At 42.7% G+C, this 26,344-nt stretch overlaps 1 protein-coding gene across 8 annotated transcripts in view; it reads left to right on the plus strand.

Moving 5' to 3' along the window:
• The window catches only part of ABTB2 (ankyrin repeat and BTB domain containing 2), a 171,138-nt gene that overhangs the window by 2,411 nt on the left and 142,383 nt on the right, over nt 1-26,344 (plus strand). For 2 of the 8 annotated variants that reach the window (XM_069016363.1, XM_069016366.1), the window contains exons 3-4: nt 824-11,974; nt 15,681-16,404. In XM_069016363.1, the coding sequence (XP_068872464.1) occupies nt 15,714-16,404 (691 nt within the window). In that variant the 5' untranslated portion in view covers nt 824-11,974; nt 15,681-15,713. Of the gene's footprint in view, nt 1-823; nt 12,085-15,275; nt 16,405-26,344 lie in introns of those variants that run through there. The other 6 variants (XM_069016368.1, XM_069016362.1, XM_069016364.1 and 3 more) reach the window with 5 other exon arrangements.

The following is a 26,344-nucleotide window of genomic DNA, read 5'->3' on the forward strand; positions in this document are numbered from 1 at the left end:
TTATTGACCCTTCTACTAAAGGTGTTGTATCTTCCAGAGAATCCAAATTATGTACCTAGAGATGAGGCTTGGATACATTTCCTACCCTGAGCCACAAGGAATAAGATCAGAAAAACATAAAAACTCTGGTTTAGGCTCACATACTAAAAATATAATTGATATTACTGAGTTTATTTTCAGTCACAAAGCAAATTCAGCTACTGCATGTGGACCAGTTATGAAGTAATATAATGAATCTATTCTCAAGACCTGAAATAGTAATTGGCCTTTATAAATATCCAATATTTGTATATTTGCAGTAGCTCAGGAGCCTTTTCCACTCATCCTTCTGCTGTCATGCCTGCTGTAAACATCAGGGCACAGAAAAAGCGTGGAAAGAGCAACAAAGAATAGTAACATGACAGAGGATTGAGGGGTAGGTATGGCAACTACAGGCAGAAGAAGTAGGTTGCTATTATATTTTAGAAAGAAAGCAGAGATTTTTGAATAGAAACAACAGATAAATGTCCATTTTAATGCGATAAACAACAATCTGCCTGTGCTGATTCCCAACACACACCCAGGGCAATTTTATATCTCAACCTGGCAATTACACAGACATGAAGTTCATGCTGTGAAAGGTCAGCCAACCTCTGGGTGACACGTGCTGAGGTGTTGGACATGGTCTGTGGTGAGGAGAAGAGATGGAATAGGTGATAGGTAATGATAAACTGGGGATCTCTGTGTCTGTGAGATGGGTCTGAACACATTTTGCAGCTTTGGTGATAGGTTTATCATTCAGTAACTTGCACTGTATGTAACCTTTTTAACGTTGTGTTTTCAGTCGCTGGATCTAATGGAAAGCGTGGAAAACACTTCAGCATCTTCAGAAGAGGTGGGTTTAAACGGATCACTGAGAGGACAACACTAGTGGAAAAGGTAATAATAAAGGTAATTCCTCCCTAGGGGAGGGAATAAAATCTGGATTTTGTGGGAAATAGCACATTGGACCGTCATTGGACACAGTGAAATACTGAGATGCATAGAAATTTTGAAAAAATCATGTAGAAAAAAATCAAGAAAACGCAGAAGGGAAACCTTACCTTGTATTCATAATTTTCCACCATCTTCTGCTGTAGTTATTAGGGCAAGGTCTCAATTTAAACTACTAGAAAAAAAAGATTAGCCTCAAATATAGAAGAGTGTGTTATAATATTAATAATTTGTATGCTTCAAACATGTTTTTCTTTGCCTCTCTCATTCTCCATAGACCAGAATGACTTCAGTGATTTTGGAGCAGTTGTCTTCAGCCTTTGTGGTTTGCATGGGGTTAGTAAATGCCAGTGGTCCTAAACCTAGTCCTTTTTTACCAAAACGAGAATTTAATTAATCTATATTAATTGTTTCTAATAATGTGTTGCTTTTCATAAACAGTACTCGTGATCATCATTATGAAGAAGTTGTGTTGCATATTTAGTGCTGGAAAAACAGCTGCAATCTACTCCTTAAGATCAGTGAAGGAACAAAAATAGAGTAAGAAATGCAGCACTTTTCAGGTAGTGGGGTATTCAAACATCTTTAGCATCCTGGATACCTCAGTTCTGTGTTTTTACTCCTCAAAACATCATCATTAAAATGATTCCACATCAGAGACACACAGCTTTCTTTGGTTAATGCAGATTTGATTTCCTTTCAAGTTAGAGCACCCGCATGAGTGGTTTTCTCCATTTGTTCTCTGTGTTATTAGCAGCATTGTCTGAAGCATCTACCCAGTGGCAGTTCATAAAACCTCAGTTTTGGAACCTGGCTTTGCCCATTAAAGCTTCATTCTGCTTAAGAAAAGATTTAAAGCTCAACACAGCCATATTTTATTCTGTTGTTACAATCAGAAGCTCTTAAGCTTTTAAATGGGTCAACCACCAGTATGACTTAGTCACATGTTCTTTAAGTTAGTCAAATGCTTAATTAGCATGCTGGATGTTTGCATGTATAAATATAGATGTTTGATCCAAGAGATACCTTGATACAATAGGTGTCATTTCATGTGTTCCAATTCCACAGAAAGAAGGGAATCCTAAACGAACTGAGCTTGAATTTGCAGGAAATTAAAGGCAATTAAAAATGTTGTCTGCCCAGCAGGACTGGAGAATCGGGCTCTTATTTCATTGCCAGGAAAAATCAGATATGTGCCTTTGAAAATTTTGGAGATACATGTGTGTCTAAATGCATCAGTAGAGCTCTAGGCTGACACATGGAGATTATTGATAAAATTCATTAACACTGGTGATGATGGATTTCAGCATGGCTCATCCCTCAAATTTCAGTTAGTTTTGGTATGGAAACAATGTTAAAATTTGCTCTTTACAGCAGTCATTTCTGAATTTCCTTGTGAATATGGTGCTAACTGGAAAATAAAATATCATCATAGGCAGCTTACATGGAAAAAACAACCACAAACACAGCAGCCAGTGGAATGGCAACAAACCAGATGGATTTGTGGTAACCACAGCAAGTATGGATGCTGGGAAACAAGGAAAGGCAAACGAACAGATTTGTGAGGTGCTAAGAGAGGAAATGTCACTGTCTTTGAAACCAATAGGCAAGGAGGTAGAAATTCTCCAGACTTGATCTACTCCCCAAGGCACAACTGAGAGATTTGAGTCAGGCAGCCAATGGTGTTTGGGTGTCCTGAGAAAGGCTGTGTGGATCCCTCTCTGTTTCAGTGAGTTGGGAAAGATGGGATGCCCTGCAAGCAGAGGGGCATCCAAGGCCCTCACCATGCAGGCCACAAGGGTGGCAGGCACACATGGTGTTTGTGTGCCAGAGCATCAGCAAGCACTCCAGCACGTGTGTGATAATCCACTCTGCTGACTGGATGGGTCAGGTTCCCAGGGAATGGTTCCCAGGGAATTGCTGCAAATTCCCAGTGTAGAGGCAGCCTGCAAGATCCCATTAAAATAGCATTTTCTAGGTGTTCAAAATCCAAATGTAGTTTAATATGTTTTCTCTTTCACTTTTTTTTTGTCCTCAAAATACACACACACTTTAAAATATTTAAATTGATTCATTTTCAGTGTCTCTAGCTGACTAATAGATGCTAAACATAACTGATTTTTAAAGATAATGATTGTGAAATAAAGGAGTTTTGAAAATCTGCTTTATTGCAGAAGATGGATGTAGCTGTCTCTTGAGGAGCCCTGTTTAAGAGCAATAACAGCTATTGAGGTTTGTCCCTTGAGATGGTGGCAAATAGAACCCAGGGAATAATTAATCCTAGGGCACCAGCACACTAATTAGTATTGCTGGAATTGATAGGAGTTTCAGTACCTTTGAAATCTGTTTGTATTTTGATGTGAATATTTTAGCCTTTTTTTTTTCCACTCGAAGTAGCTGCCATTCTCAGTCTGTTTTCCATCATAATAGGAGACATCTAAGAATGGGAGAGTGGCAAAAAGCAAACCACCTGCTTAACCATCTTCATTCTGACAACATGAAAGACTACAAAAAACCCTGGGGTTAGTAGCATATTACATAAATATAAAATAACTCTTCCAGCCTGGACTAATTGATCCAGCCCAGTGCCTGCCATCTGGCCAGCAGTTTGCTGGTGCCCTTTGCCCCAGCTGTCAGCTTTTGAGTTGTTGTTGCCTAAAAGCAATTTTTCACACTGCCTGGTTCTATATCATTATGGGTTGCAAAGATGGCCATTGTTTTGTTTAACATGTACACAATTGCCAGGGACCTGCTGCTGAATTAAAGTCCTGGACAAGCCCTTGGCTGTTGTGACCACAGGTAGGTGTGTGGAAAACAAACAGCAGAATTTTTTTCTGCTCTTTAAGCCAAAGTTCTCTTCTGTACATTTGACCTCATTTTTCTGTTCACAGAAAATTCATTGCCTCAAATAGGTAAGTTGGAATTATGGAAGCTTGAAATATACTTTTAAAAAGGCAGAATAATTCCATAACTACAAAGTCTTTACAGCATTTAGTTAGACGTTGACTTCAATTTTAGACATCCTAAAGATTGCCAGCTTTTTATGTGTTTAAGAGCTGTGTTTCTAAAATGTTAATCTTCTTTACAGAAGTTGCTAAAATAATTCTTTTGACCTATCATGGAAAATGTAACAAATTATTAGTGTGTTTTGGTTTTTTTCCCCCTGGAGATCGACTCTAAGCTACCAGGTTAATTGACATGTTTCTTTCCAGCTCCTAATTGCTGCCTGCACCCTGGCTGCACATTTATAAGATATTTACGAGAGGTTTGCAAGCCCTTTGCAATGCCAAGAAACCTATGATGTAGGGATAAAAATGAAATACAGATCATAACTTCCAAACCACCAAACTTATAAACACACTAAACCTTCCTGCACAGATCTACGGGGATCTATCAGCATTCCTACCCAGCTTTGGTTATGTGCATTTCCTATTTTCCTTGGATTGAGGGCAGTGGTTGAACAGCACAATTGGGTCTTGACCTATAGGGGGGACTTCCAAACAATTTGAAGAGGAATACACATTTTTGCACTTCATTTTTTCAATACTTCTAGTCTAAAAATGTTGGATAAATTTTTACAGCCACAAGAAAGGGTGCTACATCATATTAGGCATGGAAATTAGGCCTAGTTTTGACCACCAACTACTTTTGATTCCCCCAGAGTGAAAACAACTCTCTTTCAGTGGTCCTCTGGTTATCATATTATTGGAGAAAGTTCTTTTTTTTTTTACCTTTTCTTTTGCTGTTAGTATGGTAAGGAAGTTCTTTACTTGTTTTCACAGTGTGCTAATCCCTCTTCCTTTGGGTGTTTTTATCCATACACATTCCTGAAACTGAAAATAGTTTTCAAGATACGGAAGGCTGAGATATCTTGATTTTCTGCCTGCATGACAGATTCCTGAGGCTTTTCACTGTCTTCTTCCACCACGATGGTTTCCTCCTTTTCCTCCCCACCCCTCACAGGGATTGCAACCAATATTTCCTATCCCACTGTACTTGAGAATTAACTTTAAGTATTCCCCTGTGGCCTGGAGGCAGACCTGGGTCTATCCCCCTCTATTTTGCTATATTTGAACGGGGAGGTTTTGCTGTGATCCGTAATGACTTATCCTACAATATCCGCCCTCCATTCTTCATTTCATTTAATCCTTTTGCCACCTTCTGATACATTTCTGACTCACTGTTTTATTGAGTGCTGATGGCTCCTGGACCAGCCCCACTTTTACTGAATCATCCAGACTGTTCCTGTATGTTTTGGGGATTGGTTACTGGCTGTGCAATGCGCAGAACACTACAGAGCGCTGTGACACTTCCACCACAGGTGAGGTGTTCCGGGAATGCTTTCCCAATGACACAGGCAGGGGGGACAAAAAGGGAGTGGGTCATTATCTCCCCATTGCTTCCAGCATGTGTTTCATCCTGAGTGGCAATAACAAATTGGCCTGTGTCAGCCGCCTCCTTGTTGGAAAAATATTCCTGGGTTATGTGATAACAAGCAGCCCTGTGTCATAACTGGAATTAGGGATCCAAGGAGGTGGATGGCGTTATGTTTATCCAGGCTGCACGTTGATGAGGTGGTTCCTGAGCCAACAGTGCTAATTAACAACGTGTGCCTGTGCTGAGCTGACAAGTAGATTTGAAACCATAGGATGGGATAGTTTCCCTAATGGTTTTTCCCCAGGATTTTATTTTTTGAGGTTGGAAGTCTGCCTGCTCTTCTGCTACAGGAAAACCATGGCGGGAAACACATTCTGCATCTTCACAAGATGGGTGAGATGGCAAAAGATTGTTCACTCACATAAAAACTGGGAAGGAGCATGCTGGAAAAGTGTGACCAGTGCATTATCGAAGGTACCTTCTGACCAACATGTTCACTCAGAAAGTTTCCATTAATTACTACACTCACTTGGCAATAAATGTCCAGCTACAAATTCCTGCTCCCAACATACAGGGATTAAATCTTCTCACTGAAAAAGGTTTCTAAAATTTTTAGTAAAGGTAATATAATTTAGTAGTGAATACTAGAATACTGTTACAATATTACATAGAGTAAAAAGATTCCTTTGAAACTTTTTTACAGATTCTTTGAGAGAAAAAGATTTTTCCTCTATCTGAAACTTTCATGTTTTAGTGGCCTACTAGTGGTACAAAGCTTGGGTTTCTGGCTTGTTTTTCTTTCTAAAAAAAGCAAATATTAATGATCATGCTAGGTGAGCTATATCACATTTTTCACATAGGACTTACAAATTTTAGATATAACTCTATGAAAATTTCAGCCTAATTTTAGGCAACTAAATTAGAATGATACGCTCTTGGTTCTGAGGTATTGAAACAATATGAAATATACCTCAAACTGAAAATTTTATAGCATTCTCTTGTAGGTTCACATGCAGGTAAGCAAAGTTTTCTGGTGTATAGTGGAAAGGGTGAAGAAACTCTTGAGTTTACCAGAGAAATCAGAGAAAAGAAGATTAGGGGTCATGTAGTAAAAGGTGAGAAGTTCTTAGTGAAAAGAGAATTCTGCAATTAAAGATGTTTTGTTATGGGTTTCCACTTTATTCTCACACATTTGGCTATTTTTAGTAATTACTTTGTTGCTGGAAATACTGATTCCTTGTAGTTTTTTCCCACAAACATTTGAACTTTACAGAATATATTCCAATTCAAGGTGGGGCACCTGAAGCCTCAAGGTTTTTTATTCGCTCCTCACTTGGGGCAGGGTAGAAAGTGGCAAAGCTTCACTACCACACTGCGCTTCCCTTTGTGGAAAAATCTGCAGCGGTGCTGAGTCTGTCTTGGCAGTGAAGAGAAGGGCGTGCTCCCCCTTCCAGAGGCTTCAGGCTAGGGATGAGGACAGAAAGCAGATTTCTGTTGTGAGTTTTAGAAATAGAAAGGTCGGGATGTTACTCTGGGCATCCTGCAGCTCTTCCAAGCAGTTACGCGAGGGAGGTGCTGCACACGCCGGTCCCTCGGCGGGGCGAGGGCCTTGTGACGCTGTCACACCGTGGGGACACGATCCCCGGGCCGCGTCGGCAGCGCCTCGTCAGAGCTCACGCACATCCCCATCCCACGAGGAGCGCCAGACAGCCCTTGTTCACACAGCTCTTCCCTCATCTTCTTCCCCCCCCGAGCATCCCTCATTTTGGTAATTTTGGGGCTCCCACACGTTTGACGGACAACCTGGAGCAGTTGGAATGCGGCGCTGTTGCGGCATTGCGGCCTCAAGAGGGAGGCAGCGGGCTATGTGACACGGCAAAGCTGCTAATCCTGTCAAGTTCGGGGTTCCTTGGGAAGATAAAGGTTTAAGCACGACCAGAGGGAAGCAGAATTTAGGCACAGCCGGTGTAGATTATGATGGAGTAGTAGCTAGGAAGCTGTTGCTACACTGGTGTATTTCAGTACGCAACAAACACTGCAGCTGTTGTCCTAAGGTTCTGAATGATCCCAGGCAAAGCAGACGTGGGTTTTGACCTTGAATGTCCTCTGTAATTTGTCTTCAATTCTTTTCAGCACTGTTTGCCATTGTAAATAACCACTGATCTCAGCACGGCCTGATAAGCTTTGGGGCATCCACTTTACAGCACTCTTAGAGGGTAATACTTCATTTGGTTTCTTGGCAACTTCCTGACTGTTCAGGATTATGAAAAATACAATATTTAGCTGCAATTCTTTCTCTATGGCTATTCTTTCCATTGGCTTTGTAATCACAGCGATTGACTCTTGATAATGTTCTTGTCAATACTGTGTCCCTGGCTAATAGGGGAGAGCTGAGGATATGAACATTATTTCAGGAAACATGACACATATCCGTTGCAATCGATACACGTAATTTGCTCTATCAAGTGCCTCATGAGACAGGTTGATATTACAGCCAGTGAATGTAATAAGGAGTAATAAGTGCCATTTTGACATGAACTTCTTCCAAACATATGAGTGTTTTGGCACACAGGACTGCAGCAGGTTTCCACACAGAGATGATATAGCAGAGGATCCCGTGACCAGATAGCTGAGATTTCAAGTGCCTCCAGAGAGTTATTTAACAGTGGTAGTTAATCATACAGAGACTTGGCAGGCCGGGTGTTAGATCAGAGCTGAGGATCTGGGTGGCTGGGGAAGTTTATCCTGCCGTAACTTTATAGCTGGATGTTACAAATTAGAAGCTGCTAAATGCTGAAGAACAACATCATTATCTGCAGCTATTTGGTAAGGCCTGATGGCTCTCAGAATGTTCTGGTTGTTTGATTCCTGCATAAGGAAGAAAATGCAGGCACTGTAAAACTGTAATTAACAGCAGGAGTGAAATGAGGAGGAATGAGAGAACAGGCCTCAGTAAGTTTCTGTAAACCTTTGGTCTTGAATATTGTTGTGTGATGAAGCAAATACTCTTTTATTCCCTTCATTTGATCTGATTCTGGGTAAAATATGATTCCCCCCACCAACCCTCACTGATAAGATTTCTGATAGTGCTTGAGACGGTGGTCTGATATTGTACCAGGTTTTTACCCAGGAATTTAAGGCATTCTAGTCTAATCTAATCTAATCTAATCTAATTCAATCTTATTCTGACAGTTTTCTCCACCCTTTGTCATCACAATCATTTTATTGGGCAAATAATCCAACCTAGATCCATAATCTTTGTAGTTCCATAACTTTTCCAAATAAGGCCTACTATAACACTAGCTCAGTTGTCTGGTGCACTTAAAAATAAAAAAAAACATTTTTATATCACCTCTTGTCTCCATACACTCCGATTTTCAGGACATAAATGTTCAATGCTTGTTGAGCACTACATTTTAAATTAGATAAAATATCATTGATCAGTTCCAAGATTAGTTTAGCTTTTCTACTTCAAAATGTTTTCAGAACAAACATGGAATAAATGCATTATAGGTGCTGGGGAGGGAGCCTATTTCCTGCCTCTAAAAAGTGTAGGAAGCATCTTCAGTCCTACTTTCATTCTGAGAAAGTGTTTGATTTAAAGATGTCTTAACCTGTACAATGTGTGCTGAATTGAGAGGGATCGAAAACTAAATTAAAGATCAGAGGATTCAGCAGCCGTGCTGAAATTTAGTGAGGGGAGGAATTCCAAACATAGGCAGGCTTTGGAAAGGGGGAGTTGTGTTGGAAATGGTGCCTCTATGTATCCTCTGCAGTGGAAAGAGCAGGATTTATGGAATCCCTGTGGTGGTTGGAAAGCACCTCTGGAGATGATCTAATCCAACCCCCAAAGCGGGGTCAGCTAAAGCAGCTTGTCCAGGATTGTGTCCAGTTGGGTTTTGAATATCTCTGAGTATGGCGATTCCACAACCTCCCCGGGAAGCCTGTTCCAGGTTTTCACCTGTTTCACCTGTTCCAGTGTTTCACCACCCTCACAGTAAAAGGTGGGGCCGTTAAAGTTTAAACGGAATATTTTGTATTTCAGTTTGGGCCTACTGCTTCTTGTTCTTTCCCTGGACACCACTGAGCAGAGCCCACCTGTCTTTTCCCTTTTTTTTATTCAGCAGGTATTTATACACAAAGATACTGTCCCACCTTCTCCAGAACGAACAGTCCCAGACCTCTCAGCCTCTCAAATGACAGAAACTCCAGTCCCTTAATCATCTTTGTGTCCCTTTGATGGACTAACTCTAGTTTGTCCGTGCCTCTCTTGTACTGGAAAGCCCAGAGCTGGACTCCGACTCCAATCGAGTCTCATCAGTGCTGAGCAGAGGGAAGGATCACCTCCTCCACCTGCTGGCAGTGCTTTTCCTGGGATGCTGCTGGCTTTCATTGCCACAAGGATGTATTCCCAGCTTATGTCCAACTTGTTTTCCAACAGGGCTTTTTATCTGAAGTTGTTTTCCACTTAGATTGAAAAGAGCCACTTATCCAGACAAAAATTGATCAGCTCGTCAGTGAGGATGTTGCAGGAACGAGTGTCAAAAGCCTTGCTGCAATGAAGATAATATCACCTGCTCTTCCCTCATACCACTGATACCATCATGGAAGGCTGACATTAGTCAGGCATCACTTCCCTTTCATAAATCAATGGATTGAGAGCAGCCTGGAAAAGACTTGGGGATGTTAGTTGATAAGAAGCTCAACAAGACCCAGCGATGTGCACTTGCAGCCCAGAAAAACAATGGTATCCTGGGCTGCATCAAGTATTGGGAATTAATTCTTCCCTGTGAGGGTGCTGACACACAGGCACAGGGTGCCCAGAGATGATGTGGAATCCCCATCCCTGGGAAAGTTCAAGGCTTGGAGCAACCTGGTCTAGTGGGAGGTGTCCCTGCCCGTGGCAGGGGGTGGAAGTAAGTGGAAGGTCCCTTCCAATCCAAACTCTGTGATTCTAAATCACCTTTTTGTCCTTAATGCTTTCCGGGGTTATTTGTTCCACCCCTTTCCTAAGGATAAAGGTGATGCTGACCAGTTTGTACCCGACTGGTACCTGACCAGTTTGCTCTGAAGGATCTCTGAAGAAGTTGTCTGTACAGCAGCAGCAGCAGAAAACCACTTATTTGTTCATCTTGGGCAACTGATGTACACCTGCAGAGATTTCACTCCAAGTTCCTTATCGCTCCAATTACATCTACTACAAAAGGCAGCTCTTGAAAGTAGAAAAGATATTGTTAATAGATTCTCAGTGGTTCTTATGCTTTTCATACCTGAAAATGTGTGTCAGAAGCAGGCTGTAATATAAAATCTTCAGCAATTAAAGTTTTTTAAATGGTCTTGCTTAACAGTCACTATTAGTCATGATAGACATGACCCCTTCTTTCTTGACAGTATTAATTTTGAGGAGCTCTGCCTCATCTGTCATTATAAATAACAGTAAAGCTGATCTGGGCTGATTTCTTATGCTAAGCAAATTTAAGTTCCTGATCTTATTTAAATAGAAATTATGTTTTAATTGACAGCCTAAGGATACGAGCGAGGCAAGTTGTGTAAGGACAAGAAATGTCTTTTATTAGACTAAATAGTAGAGTAGAAAAAAATGAGGCAAGATTTGTTAAGCAGGAATGTTTCTCTTGATAGGAATTGTTAATAGCAAAATGTAGTTTTAGGCTATGCTAAATCACAGATAAGATCGAGGTGGGGAGAAGGTGAGATGTCCATTTATTATTAACAGCCTGAAGATTTGTTCAGCACGCTCTCTGATTTCAGGGACTTGTAACCATCTGAAAAGTTTACACAAGGGACAGCATTATTCCTGCAATTCTGCATTCATGAGATTCTATGTTCTCTTTTAAAATTTTAATTAGTGCCATCAAGTAAATTTACCTAAATTACCAGTCAAGACAGTCTGAAAGGTAAGTATTGTAACCTTGGCAAAGGCCATTTTGCACAAAATGAATGGGGGAAGAATTTGAGTTATTACACATTGAATAAAGTTTCTCTCCAGCTGGGAAGATACAGGAACCTGGCAGTGGCGAGGTCAGCGGGGAGTATTTGGTCATTCCAAATACTGGACCAGCAACTCCAGTTAGACAATAAATTGAGGGCTGGATGGGGATTTTGCTGGATGGCAGAAAACACACCAGATGAACATTATCTCTCCATCAGTGACGCTTTGAAAATAAGCAAAATGAGTTCTCTTAACACTTCTTTTCCCCCCCCCCATTTAATTTAGACTTGATACGTGATTCACCTGCTCTAGTCACACTTCATCTCTGCTCCCCCCCCATCTCCTGCTGTCTGGGCTCACACTGATTTGCAGGTGTCAGGCAGCAGCTATCTTAGTTTATTAACAAAAATAGTTCTGAATCTTGCAGATAAAACACAGTTTAACAAAACATAAGGAAAATGCCATTAGCACTTGTTCAAAACAGAGGCAGCAACTTGAGAAGGAAATTTCCAGCAGCATCCATGGCAGCCCAGCCAGCTGTTGAGCCTTTGGGCTCATTAACACTCCCTCTCACAACTGCTTTAAATAAGGTTTGGAAAGGACTCCTGACTTTTTGGTACTGCTTTGAGGGGTTGGTTGCACCAATCAAGCAGCTTCTTTGAGGGTTCTCCTAAGGTTTGTTATGTTATTAATTTTTTGTTTGTTTGTTTGTTTGTTTTCCTGGTGGAAATTCTTGAGTCTTCTTTGCTTCAAGTGAGTCAAATAAGCTTATATGGGACCTAGAGGTAAGGGATGTTTACACTGCTCAACAGCACATGTGTGAACAGTATTTTCTAGAATTTCACTGAGCTTTGTGGCTTGAACAGTAACAGATCAATTTTTGTAAGTGTTGGTTGGGAGTCTTTGGTACAGAGGAAGTTTATGGGGATTTTAAATCTGATTTGACTGCTGTCGTTCCTTAAGACAAGTGTTTATTTTTTTAAATAGTTTGCTATTTATCCAGTTGCTATTTGTGTGTCAGAGAATGCTAAGGCTTTTTTATTTCTAATTCATTCTGGTGTACTTTAAATTCAAATTTTAAAACTCTGGAGTTTATCAGAGCTGGAAAAACTCATATCTGAACTCTTTACATGAAGGAAAATGGAGCTTCTAGAGTGCCATGTTTTTGTTTATTCTGGAACTTCCACTGTTACATGTTTTATCTGTTTTGTTTATGCTCCTGAAAAGTTTTCTGATGCTTTCTACTTTCTTAACACTAATTTTAGGGAGAAGTGATTATGAGAAAAATCTGTCTGTGGAAAGTTGACTTTTATTGTGTGACAATAACTTGGGATTCCTGATGGCTCAAGTTGAAACATATGCAAACAAAAAAGGCTAAATACTTATTGTGCCTTATAAATCAAGGAAAGTGAGGTTGTTACTGTTGGTTTTGTTTTTTTTTTTTTTTTTTTTTTTTCAATGTCTTGGGGTTTGAGGTTTAAATCTTGAGTAAGGAAAATCCTTTCCGTGCTTGGGGGGGGGGGGGCGGGGGGGCTTTTGTTCTTTTGTTTTGTTTTTTCCCTGTGGAAAAGCCTGGTGATACCTTTGCAGCAGAGGGAGAGAAGGATCTATCTGGTGAAGGGGTTTTGTTTCTACAAGGAAATACTACAAGTGCAAGTGGGAAAACGCTGTCCGAGGGAAGTGTGAAAGCAGACTCTGCTTGTTAAACCAGAGAATTGTTGGTGTTGTTAAATTCCATGGAATGGCAGGAACAACAAACTGCGTGGGAGCATGAGAGAAGTGTGATAAAGGGACGGAACAGAAACGGTTTGTAGCAGTTTTGAGTGCTTGCACAGCTGCATTCTTCCCAAATAATGTCAAGTTCCTATTTGCCAACTATGTAGCAATTCTCAGTGTCAGTTTAGCCTTGCTTTTGTGATTGAAATGAACCCTAGGAGATAGAACAGGATGAGTTTTAGAGAAAGCTTTTGCAAAGAGCCATCACAAAACAGAGCACGAAGGCTTTTTGGTGAGAGAGGCCAAACTCTGTTGCCTTTTTCTGCCCCATTCCCATTCTTACAGTGATCCTTGTGAAGACACAAGTCTTCTGTGCATGTTCTTAGAGGAACTAACAGGAATATCCTGGTTTTGAGGAGGCAGTGGAGAGATGTGGGGACTGAGGGATGGGCACCCCATGGTCACCCACCAGAACTCTTGTTTAAGAGGCCTGCAGTAGTCCATGGCACCCTAAGATTTGGGATTAATTACAGATGTAAGAAAGAAGATGATAATTTTTTATATAGAAGTGTATTGATTGAATACATGAGACTTAAAACTGGGTGCTTTGAAGCAGTCATGCCTTGCCTCACATTAAGGGACCTATTTACCATGTTTGCTGTCAGTTTTGTATTGTTAGCTCTTAAAAATATAGCCTAAAAAACACACCAAAATAGCAGAGTTAGCTTTGATCTGTAAATAACACCTGAGTGAGGCATCAGTTGTGTAGTAAAAATACCAATTTCTGAGCTGACAGTGGAGCACAAATGAGGTGCTGAGGTGTTAAGATTTCCAGATAAATTGGGATTACTTTGAGAGAATTGGGTCTGATTTTATTAGACAACTTTTGCTTTGTGTTCATTATTTTATGGGGAGAAGCTATGAAAAAGCTGAGAGCTGAATTATAGTTGGGCTTCAATATAAGAAAGATAAAAGATGATCTTATGTTAAAAAAAAAATCAGTTTTGGGGTTCAGCTAGGGGAAGTTAGGACACCCTGTTAAGTATTTTGTCTTTTAGTACAAACAGAAGCTGCTTGATCATGTGAGCAGAGGTGCATAAGTAAAAGAGATGATTTTTTTCAAGTATTTCATTCATACCTAATAGTTATGACACATTTTTTATTAACATTAAATAATGTATACACTGCAGTACAAAAAGACAAAGGGGTGTCCTGTAAGGCATTGTAATTTTGAAGTAGGAAATCTCTTTCCCGTATCATCTCAATCATCCCTCTGTCAGTTAAAAATCATTCCCCCTTGTCATTTTGCAACAGGCCCTGGTGAAAGGTTTGTCCTCATGGTGCAAAGATAGTTTGTCTTTTAGAATTTAGCTCTGGAAATCCAGGTATTGAAGCTGATAATAGTTGGAAGCTGTATCTTGTGAGGAACGTTACTGTGGAAAAGATATATATTGGTTTTTTAGTCTGTAGTTAAGGACTGTATAAGATCTGTCTTGACAGTACCTGATGTGAAAATACCCTTTGTGAGAAGTTTTGAATTTACTCTCTTTAGCCTTCTACTCGTACCCTTTCACATGTATCCTACAAACAGCGAGAATATGGCAGGAGTAGAGAGCAAAATTCAGAATCCGTGTGACCTAACAGATAGAAAAGTGATCCTTTGAGCAGGAGGGGTTTTACGCACTTTGTCGCAGTGGCAGCGCTATCAAGGACACGCATTCTCTCCTGCGTTACCGTGTGTGCCTGGGTCGGGTGGCCGTAAACAGCAGCTGGTTTGGGATCTTTGCGAGGGCTGCGTCCTGTAGGAAGATGTGCAAAGCCCGTTTTAAGTTAAATGATAAGGATTTGAGGACCCGAGCCCGAAACGCAGCGATACTCCCGGCTCTGCGCCGCCGCTCCCCGCTGCGAGCGCGCGGGGGCGCCCTCGGCCCGCGCACCCCGGCGGGACGCGCCGGCTCCCCCGCTCCGCGCGCGGCTCCCGGCCCGAGCTCGGGGGGCACCCGCCGTGCCACAGAGGCTCCCGTCAGGGGCTCCGGGCCCCGGGGCCGCCCGGACCATCCCCGGTCCGAGCACCGACCCCCGCCCGCCGCCCCGCACGGGCTCCGCGCCCCGAGCCGCGCACGGCCCGCTCCCCGCGCCCTCCCTCGCCCCGCCTCCCGCCCCGCCCCTCTCGCGCGTGATTGGCCGGGCCGTCCCCACCGCCGCCGCCGATTGGTGCTGGCCGCGCGCCTCATTTGCATGCGGCGGTGCGGAGCGCGCGGCGGAGCCGCGGCGGGGAAGTTGTGCCGGAGCCGCCGCCGAGCGCCCGTCCCGCCCCGCCGGAGCCTCCGCGCCCTCCGCCGCCGCCCGGCCCGAGCGGGACATGGCTGAGCGCAGCTCCCCGCCGGGATGGAGGTAGCCGGGCCCTCGGGGAGGGCTCCTGCCCGCTGCGCTGCCGATCCTCCCGCGCCGCTCGGGGCTCGCTAGGGATCTGCCCCAGCCTCACCTTTCGCGCTTGTCCTGCCGCTTGGCTTAACCCGTCTTTCCTATGGCTGGGATATACAGCTCGACTCTGAAGACCCTGGAGGATTTAACTTTGGACTCTGGTTATGGGGCAGGGGATTCCTGCAGGTCCCTTAGTCTCTCTTCTTCCAAGTCCAACTCGCAAGCCTTCACCTCTTCTCAGCACAGAGGCAACTGGTGGTACTACTCGGGCTCCATGAACAGTAGGAATAACAGCTGGGACACCGTGAACACCGTGCTGCCGGAGGACCCCGAGGTCGCAGATATCTTTTCCAAGTGCCCTAAGCTGCCGGATCTCGAGGAATACCCTTGGACTGATGAAGACATCGGCAGAATCCTGCGCAAAGGGAAGGCAGACGGCCACGGCAGGAGCTTTTCGCAGGAAGCTGTCAGGCGGCTCTCGCAGCTGCTGCGGCGCGCCCTGATCAGGGTGTCCAGGGAGGCTCAGCGCCTCAGCGTGATGCACTCCAAGTGCACCCGCTTCGAGGTGCAGAGCGCCATCAAACTCATCCAGAGCTGGGCCCTGGCCGAGAGCTGCGTCCTGGCCACTGTCAAGGCGCTCTCCCTGTACAGCATGAGCGCCGGGGATGGGCTGAGGAAGGGCAAATCGGCCCGCTGCGGCCTCACCTTCTCGGTGGGGAGGTTTTTCAGGTGGATGGTGGACACGAGGATTTCGGTGAGGATCCACGAGTACGCGGCCATCTCCTTGACGGCGTGCATGGAGAACCTGGTGGAAGAGATTAAGGCTAGGGTTTTGGCGAGTCAGAGCCCCGACGGTGGCGGGGAGATCTCGGCTGAAATCCTGGAGATGGTTATCAACAACGATGCGGAACTTTGGGGAGTGTTGCAACCTTACGAGCACCTCATCTGTGGGAAGAACGCTAATGGTAAGATCCAGCTTTTACAGTCTGTTGCCTTCATCCCAGCAAGCTTTACGGTAAAATCCTCGCTCTCTATGGACTTGGGGTTTTGCTGGGTTTTCTTTGCATCTGGATTGCATCTTGGTCGTGGTTTGTGTGTGCGTAAAGCGGGCATGACGGTCTTGCCAGGCAAGAATGATCCTGCTCCGTTCCTAGGATGTACTAGCTTATAAAAGGCTGTGGGAAACCAAGCCCTGTTGTCCTAACAAACATCTGACTTTCCACCAGCTGCTGTTGTGAGCATTTTCCCTCTAACTGGCGTGCAGATATGTTCTCTGTAACGCTAAGATGAAATGTGCTTTACAAGCTGCTGTCCAGAAAGTACCATTATATCTCTTTCAATCAGAATTTATCTTACAGCAAATATCTCGCAGTTTCATCTTAAAGATGCTGTTACCGCATACAACCTGGAGAGGGAAAACAACATTAATTTTTCCCCCCTTTTGCCCCAGTAAAATTCACTTTATGAGCAAAAACTTTAAACTTCATGTTACTCGGACTCCCTTGTAGTTCAGCAGAAACCTGTGGTGTCCTTTCCTGCCATAACCAAGAGCTTGTGTGTGAGTGTAGGACAGTTCTCGGTGACGAGAATAACACAGTGCTAAGGTACTTACCGCTGTCATTTGTTTGGAAAGCAAAGTTTCCGAACACTTGAGCGGATAGAGGAATGTTGGCATCTTGCTGCAGTTTGGAAAGCTTAAGCCGTGACAGTTGTGTTAAGGAGCTGCGCTGTTTATTTTGCATTGACACACTGAGGAATACCGTATTTTTCCATGGAGAATGCGGGGAAACGTCCAGTTTAGAAAAGCATGTTGTGTGCCACCCACGGTTTCATGGCTTTTGCTGGCCCCCGTTACGCTTGACTATTCCATGCTTAACGCGTTTGTGATTTAACTCTGTAAAACCAAGGGGTTTAGTCTTTTCAAAGGGGAATCTCACAGCGAGAGAAGTTAAGGGAGCTGTTTTCATTTGAGGGAAAACCCCTTTGAAACACTTTGTCAGAGATGCACTGACTCACCTTCTCCTCCCTGGGTGCATTGGTTTCCTGCAGTTTTCCTGTACCCAAGCAACTCCGTGATTCAGATCACGAGTAGGTGACTGCAGCGAGTGTCCCCTTCGGGTCAACATTACTAAACATTCGTGAGATAAATGTGAAGAGCCCTGTGCACGTTCTCTTGGCACGGGTTCAGGGCATAGCTGTAACTTTAAAAGTCAGACACAGACATCTCCATTTCTAACTACAAGCTCTTGGGTGAATAGGGAGGTTATGAGGATGCCGTGTGTGCCAGAACACTTGCCATTCTTCATGCTGGCTCCGAGAAGGGGACTTGTTTCCCCTCTCTTGTTCCTTATTTAGGGCACCTGGAGTGAAATACTTTGGTTCCGTGAACCAAAATGTACATTTCAGCTCTTCTCTGCTCAGTGCTTCTGCCACACAGGTTCTGTGTGTAAAGTGAAGAGTTGGACCCTCACTGAGGTTTTGGTTGTTTTTTTTTTTAATCTATTTGAGAGAAATCTCCTTGGAAAAACTGCGGTGAATGAATGGGTGCTGGTGTTGAATGGGAAGAAGGGGGGAGTGTGCAGGGAAATGCTTATAAATATTCAGAGCACCAAATGGTCAGTTATGATAACGCTCCTGCACAGTGGAAGGCCAAGCAGTCAGTGGCCACAGAAGGATTGGCTTCTGTTGCCTCTTTTGTTGTTCCTGCCTTTCAGATCAATTCTGTCAATAATTGAATGCATTTTTTAAGTCTGGAAATTGAATAAAACCGCACATGAAGGCATCCCGGGATTTCCTGTGACAGTCTGTCACTAGTGTTTTACCTGACACAAGTCAGTGAATCCTCTAAATGGCTTTTCTTGCAGTTGTAAGGCCACAAATGGTTTTTATATGGATGCAAAAAAGCTTGAAATAACTTCTCTGTTCTTCTCCCTGTAGGAATTGTAAATGAGTAGCATTCACATCATTCCGCACAGAGCTTTCAAATGATCTTGTCTTTTACATTAATTTAAATCTGAAGTAGATCTGGCAGTGAAATAACTGGATTTGTTCCTGTTTAAGGAAAAGGGAAAGTTGTTTTACTGTCACTTTTGTTTCTCTTCTGGTAAGAGCGTTTAGTGGAGCCACTCGTAAATTGCAAACTTGGGCGGGGGGGGGGGAGGAGGGTGTGTGTGGTGTGTTGGGTTTCGTTTTATAGCCCTGAGTTTCATGTCAGAGATAAAAAGCACTTAGAGGTTCAGTCCTAACTCCAGTCAAGCATTGTAATCCCTGGATGAAATCCATGGCGCTGTCCTGTGCAGAAGATTGCACGGGATTATCATAATGGACATTTCTGGCATTAGGATCTATTGAATACCATTTTCATTATTAGATCAGGACAGCCTGCTGCTTTGGAGTCAAAGAAACAGTAAGTAAATACATAAATCTTCGGAAATTCTCATGAGATGGAGGTTTAGACCTGTATTTCTGCAGTGACTAATCTCCCATCAAAGAGCACGGTCCAGTCACTGGTCTGGAAGCTTTGGAGGCTGAAGGAGCAGTATTGTGTGTAGCAACAAACGTGTTTTAATCAACACCTGCTGTGTGAAGGGTGAAGTTTGAAACTCTGTAAATGCTGAGGGGGGAATTCTAATATTAGTTTTAAATAAACGATAATCTGTGGCTTGCTTGTTTATTTGCCCTTTCTGTGAAGCTGTTCTTTAATCAGCTTTTTTGCTGCTTCTGCGAGCCATTCTCTGCTCACTCTCTGTGTGAGTTCTGACTTTGTGCTTGGGACTTGGTGGCTCTGCCTTGGAAGGAGGAGGAATGACTTGAGCCCTGAGGAGTGCTGCCAGGCTCTGGGTGTGTTAATGCCTCCAAGGGTAAGGTCTTTCTAGGCAGAATCTAAGGGAGGATGTTGCTAAAATAGAGGAATGCTGGGCAGAAAATGAAGCACAGGCAGCAAAAGAGATGAGCAGCTGCTGAACAGTGTAGCTAGTGAAAGGTAAAACAAGTGGAAACTGGGATACATGTTTTATTTTCTGTTTTTAGTTACATGGAGATATATGATGTCTAGTGGTAGAGAGTGCACTCAGTTTCACAGGGGTCTTAAGACATGCTAATTTGGGATTATTAGAGTCTATTAATTTAAAATGTTTGTGGAGAGACGAGTTGAAATCCAAATTTACCTTGGGAATGTGATTCTTTTACTTGATCTGCTTCTATTTGATGTGTGGTTCTCTAGACTCTGAGCTGTCAGCACTGAAAATACATTTTGATATTATTGCCCTGTTAATTACAGCACTTGGGTTGTACTGAACTCTCTGGTTATGGTCAGGCACTCCTGTGTCTGCCAGTCCACCTGCTGTGCTGTTTAATGCATCAGCACATCCTGGTGCTCTGGAGATAGAAGTGTTGACAGATGTTTTGCCAAAGGAAAAAAAAAATAAGGGAGAGGGGGAAGGGTTGGAATTTAACTTGATAATGCTGTTTCTTCATGTACCTCTTAGCCCAAACACTTGAAGTTCTCCCTGGATGAACTAACCCACAAATGAGTCTTGTGGCTTGCTGAGCTGAGGAGGAGGAGAAATAGGATCTGGAATAATTCTACTTGTGTTTTGATGCATTTTTCTTAGAAGAGGGTTGAGGGGGGAACTGTATAACCTTTCCTTGCAGTGTGAGGGAGTGGTTTGGACTCTAAAAAATTAAACAAGGCATGAATTTTCTTCTGTCTGACCCTAAACACTGACAAACCTTATCAAACATGGGCTTAGCATTTACTGTCACCAACCCTGTGTTCTTCTGTATTTCCCGCTGCACTAACACAGGTTAAAAACTGCAGCCAGTTTTAACATAGAGGATTTTTTAGAGCTATGCCATGATGAAAATTCCTTTTTATACCTATCACATGGTCTGAAATAACTTTATTTCTGCACAGTCATGGTACTGTATTGAAATGCAGCATGGGGGGGGGGAGAAAATACTGACATTTCAATAAGCAGAGTGTCCTTTTGTTATCTGAGCTGAACAAACGGGTGTGCTCATCAAGAGCCTCATCAATTTTAATAAGCTATCAGCTCCACAAGTCTTCAGGAAAGCACTGCATGGTGGAAGGGGGGCTTTTTTGGGGGGGGGAAGAGCTGCAAAGGCAATCAATAAATGAAACTGAGGGGAAATACAAGACTCATACAGTGGTACAGTAGGTGGCCTGGAAATTGTTTCAGGGGAAAAAAAAAAATCAAATAACTCTGTCTTCTGTGTTACCTTGTCTGAAGCAGGAGTTGGGGGTAATTTTGGGGATTCCTGGGTGGGAATTTGGTCACTTGTGCACACATTTCCATGTTGGATGAGCTAGTTGTAGCTATGATCCTCTTCCAGCGATGGCTTCATTCACCTCTGGACCCCCAGCCCACCTTGTGTGCTTCTACTCCTACACAGCCAAGAGCTTGGATTTCTATCCACAAAGCCACAGGGACAAATTCTTTAAGCCTCAATATTAATGCTTGTACTCACATGCTCACCTCTCCTACCAAAAACAAACCACCAGCTGCATCTCTGCAGATGTCTGTGTTCTTAATTGTGCATCTTACGGTAAAGTGTAGAGCAAGTGAGGCTAAAATGCCTATTTTTTTCCACTTACAGTCAGTTTTCTGTGTGCCTGTGTAAAGTTTTTAGTTATAGTAAAGGAAATGTAATTAATGTAAAAAGTAATGATGCTGTCTTAACCCTTCACGTTGCTGATATTGCCCCAGGGCAACAAAATTTGTGTCCTTTCAGTAAAATTGGTTAAAATGCTGGAATCCCTCTAACTACCAGCAGCAAATGCTGGTGATATTTGGATTTTTAGTGGAATCTGTGTTGGTGGCAACTTAATTCTGTGAAACAGGGGAGTTGGGCTGTGAGGGAGGGACCTCTTGGAGAGAAAACTCTGTGATCTGTTGTGTCAAGGCTGAAATCTCTTGTACTGCAAAAGCCTGAACTGAGCAAATACTGTTGGGGCCAGGACCAAATTTTATCCCTAAGTTACAACAGGGCTTTGGCATTTGGTTCATTGATTTATTGATTTTTCCAGGTGTAAAATGAGGCTGGTTTAGCTCAAAGATTAGCAGTGAACACCTGTGCAATATTTTGGGGTGCTCTTACACGTTGTTTTGTGTGTATGTGTCAGCAGAAAATGAGGCATGGGCTCTGAGTGTTCATATTTTAGTAATAAAATAGGGTGTTTGATGTACATGTCTTCTGATATTGGAATAACTGGAATTAAATTGGAGATCTTGCAGCTGATCTTGCTGAACTGAGCCATCAGGGTGTGGGGTTTTTTTCTCATGTACCTCATCTAATTTCTAATGTGACTTGAAACTTGAACTCACCTGATTGAGGGAGAGTTGCTGGTTGTCAATCAGCTTCCACACCTGATCTGTAGGATTATGGATATCCTCCTCTTCCTTGAGATCAGTACTCATCCATGGATGTCATCTATATAGATTTTGGCTGTTTTGACATCTTAATCCTCCCTAATTTGGGGGCATTCCAAAACTAACTGCAGTGGTAACAAAGGGTAGTGGTGAATTTTGAATGAATTTTGCTTTGATAACAGGGTTGAGATGAAACATTTTCTTATGCTGAAAAATCTTGTTTGGGTAGTAATGTTCTTGCAATGTTTTCATGTTGTAACAGTTTATTTCTGCTGATGTACAGCAGGGGATTCAATTACTCCTGTTAATGGTCCATTTAGAGCTTTCTTCATCTGTTTGATTTTTCTGTCCCTTTCCCCAGCTTGGTTTTGTAATGGATGGGTCTGCAACAACTCAAAGGAAATGCTTCAGTTTATGAAGTCCTCTGCTGCAGGAAACATAAGTAAAGTACTGGAAACACTTATTTACAATAGACCATAAAATTCACTTAATAAACGATTACCAAGTTGCAGAGGAGGATGGGTGAGGACTCAAACATTTATTAACTTCAGAGAGTCAAAGCTCAGAAGTGCCTGCTTGCACCTGGGAGCTTAAACCCAAAATCTTGGTGTTGAAGTAGAAGTAAGTTGTTAAAAACCTCATTTTACAGCAATGCAAGAAGATGGAATAAGGCCAAAAATAGTATTAATCCTGTGATCTCTGCTAAATTAACATGTTGTCCTTTCTTAAAGGCTAATGCATTTCACATTTAACTTCTTCTTGAGCAATTTGTCCGTTGTGCCAGCAGAATTCAACAGAAGAGAAACAGAGGCTTGTAAACACAATAAACCCACTGGATACTCTACAGTGCCCAGTAAATCACTCAGCTGTCTTAATTCTCCTGAATGTTTGGAAACGAGAGGAAAATAAGTCTCCATTTCCATCTGAGCTCTCCCTTTGCATTTGGTCAGGGCTGAGCTTTTCAAGTCAGTGTATGTGGTCCTTATTTCTAAACATCTCCCATTGTTTCAGGCTCAGGATTTTGCAAGCTGGACATTAAGGGAAACCTCTCTCCCTGATGAAGTTTTGCCCCACCAGTAGACAGCAGGAGGAAATGTCCATTTGTTCACGCTGAGCTATGAGAATTCAGGCTGATGAACAAAAGGATAAACCCAATAATTTCTGGTGCTCTTCTTGTTTTAATGGGGTTTGATTTACGTGGTATTTTGAACCTAAGTGCCTAACATGACGTTTGGTTAAATCCAAACAAGCCTGAGGCAACAGTAAATCTGGGACAGTGGTGGCTTCATGCTTTCTTAATTTACAAATTGAGGCCAAAAGACTTCAACAGAACTCTTGATTCTCTTCCATATGGAAGGGCAGCTACATTTAGAAAAAAAATTTTATATATATATGCATATATGTATATAAAAAACTGGTGGATGTTGTTGAGAGCATGAATCAATTTAAGGGTTCCAAGTTGTAGATTTTTTTTTTTTAATGGAATATCAGATTGGAAGGGACCTGAAGGATCACCTTTCAACCACATGAGTGAGGAGAGCCTTTGAAGTGGAGTTGTCTTGTTTGCATCGCAGGACTTGTCCCAAGAAAGCAACAATAGAGGAAAGGTTTGTTCCTTTCACCTCAACACATCCAGACTTGCCTTTGGCCTTGGGTTGCAAGCCAGGCAGGATCTGGGAGCTCATCTGGGAAGGGTTTGGATGCAGCAGGTGACCTGGTTGAGCTTGGCAAGGCAGCGAGGAGAGGCCAGCAATGGGCAGGGCATGGCTGAGGTGGTTTTGTCAACCCCTAATCCAGGTGTCTGCCTGCAGCCTGCCAGGGTGGTGACTGCACTTCTGTGAGCTTGGGATGTGTGGGATAGAATTTATGGCATGGAAGTAACTTCTGGGGAAAGGGGATGGTGTGACTGCTGCTCTCTTCAGGAGGGGACACTAAGGATTAAAGTTAAAGGGAATTCTGAGCTATAAAATCCCCGTCTGTTAAAACCTACTCATTATGTGGTGCTTGTAGATGAAAGTCCCTTAGAATTGTAAACTTCCTCCTCCTCATCTGCTCAAAACCTGCTCCTTAATGATGTGATTCCTAGTCCAGCTGATGCTGTTTGAGGAGCCCCTCCGTGGGGAGGTGGTTTGGGTTGGTCTTTGCTGTGATCTGACCTGAAGCATTTCTCTGAAATTGCTGCTCAGTGGAGCCGAGGTGCTGGGCTGCAGCCTGGGAGCATCATTAAATCGGGTCTCAGGCATTGCTTGGTGCTCTTGCTGTGACTTTGACCTAGACACTCAGAGGTCACTTGTACACCTGAGCACTTGTTGGTCTTGTTCTGGTTGTTTAATTATTACACCTGGACCATCTCTTTCTTAAAACCTGTCTGATGTTCACGTCATGTTGTACTTGACCTGTTTCATGTCTGAATTGAGCAGAATTCCAGAGCAATCTGTCACGAGGCTGCATTTGGCTCTCCCTGTCCAAAATTTAAAAACCCTTGACATAAGCAAAAAAAAAAAAAAAAAAGAGGAAAATGTGCTTAACAAACTCCTGTAGTTTTTGTGTAGTGACACCAAAATGCTTGAGATGATGAAGAGTGTTTGTGGTAGAATCCTGGGAGAGAGACAAAGAACTGAAGCCAAATAAACATTTCAGAGCAACTTTTCAGTTTGTGGCTGTAGGTTTATAACAACTGATAAATTTGCTGTGGGGCTATGCAAGATCAAAGTAGAAGTTGTTTATGGTATTTTGGGGATGAGAGGAAAGGAACGCTCCAGAAGGCATAATCTGCTTGTCCCATTCTTCAGTGTTTATAACATCACAGTCCATGCTGGATACTTGTTGCTTTAATTTCTATCCCAATCTGGAGTCTGTTGCCTGGGACCTGGAGAATAAAGCAGAAAATACAACTGTGTTTATGCTGGGACTTACACATTAAAAAGACAAGCATGCAGAGGCATTATTATCTAGTGGGTTTTTGATCCTATGTAGCTCTGGTTTTTTTCCTGATTTAATTCCAAGATGACAGTGAATAGATTTTCTTCTAATATTTACATTTTATTGTTTGTGAATAAAGCACACTACTCTTTGAGCTGAAGGACGAGTTGCATATTGGCAAACAGCTAAAGTAGGGAATTAGGCCAGTTTTGCCTCATATTCTCTCTTCAAACTGTTTGGGTTTTTGATGTTTTGCTAGAATTTAGTGGAAGTCAGTTTCTTGTTTGTTTTGTTTACATGACTACTCTGTACTCCAGGCACCACTGCCTCATGTCAGGTGAAAGCAAAAACTGGGGGGTTGGGGCTGCTTTTAGGCAGTTCACTCATCTTTATCTTTGATTCTTCTTACAAATAGTTGTGAGGTTCCTTTTTATTGCTTTTTTCCAGTTTTTGTGCAATTTCCTGAGATAACACCACAGGCCTAAGCGAAACCTTCGGGATGGATGCTTGTTGTAATAATGTAAAAGATAACATAGAATGAAATGTATTTCCTCTATGGGGGTGGATGTAAGTTCTGTTTAATTACACATTGAATTTCTGCTCTCTGCTTGAATGTTATCTTCATTCCAGCCCCCCACCCGCTTTTGTGCTCAGCTTGCACTGGTGACTTTGTTTAGTCTAGAGATCCTAAAACTTGCTCCAGAGTTGAATTGATACAGTTTTATTATGATCTTAGCGTGGTTTCTGGTACTTTTAAGCTGTTATATCAATTTTATAACGTGTCTTTGGATATTTGCACTGAAGGAATAGTTGAACTTAGAAGGGAGGGAAGAAGGTGAAAGACTGTAATGGTAGCAACCAACAATCTTTATTGTTGTTTTTAATAAACCATCTCATTCTATTGTCAATATAAAAAGGCTTTTAAAGGTTTTTTTTCCCCCAGGAAGTGTTATGAAAATTTCTGCTGTGCTTTGTCAGCCTGTGTTGAAATTGTGGCTTGAATGAGTATCAGTTTTGTTGGAACCTGAAGTAAGATCAGGAGATTTGTCAGAGTTGTTGTCAATGACCTGCTACTGAAAGCTCACAGTCCATGTGGGAAGTGCTGCTTACCTCGATTTAACCTTGCTGCAGCCAAAGGAATAACTTACATTTGATTTAATAGATAATGGATCAATTCTTGCTTCTCAGAAAGGACTGGATCCTTTCCGAAGCAGTTGCCTGGGTTCAAAATTGCTTGGATTTGAGGCCACATGTTTGTCGGAGGTGGTTTTGTTTTTAGTACTTTGTAATAAACTTAAGGGATTTACACCTTGAGGTGGGAGAAGCTTTGGCTTTGGTGACCATTCCTTCTGTGGAAAACCTGGGTGGGGGGATTTAAAGCATCCATGCCCTGAGGTAGTGCTGTAGCTGTGCTGGTGAGTGCAGTGTGGGTGACTGGTGTGATTTTGTTAACATTATTCCTTTGGAAAAGCGTGTCCATCCTCCAGCTCCGTTCACTCAAGGCAGGGCTGGATGCAGAGCCTCTTACTGAAGCCACTCAGGGAAGAGTCATGCTCAACATTTCTCCATAGAAAGCAACCCTGGAATTGTT

Source organism: Aphelocoma coerulescens, chromosome 5, assembly GCF_041296385.1.
Source record: "Aphelocoma coerulescens isolate FSJ_1873_10779 chromosome 5, UR_Acoe_1.0, whole genome shotgun sequence".
In the NCBI taxonomy this organism is placed as follows: domain Eukaryota; kingdom Metazoa; phylum Chordata; class Aves; order Passeriformes; family Corvidae; genus Aphelocoma; species Aphelocoma coerulescens.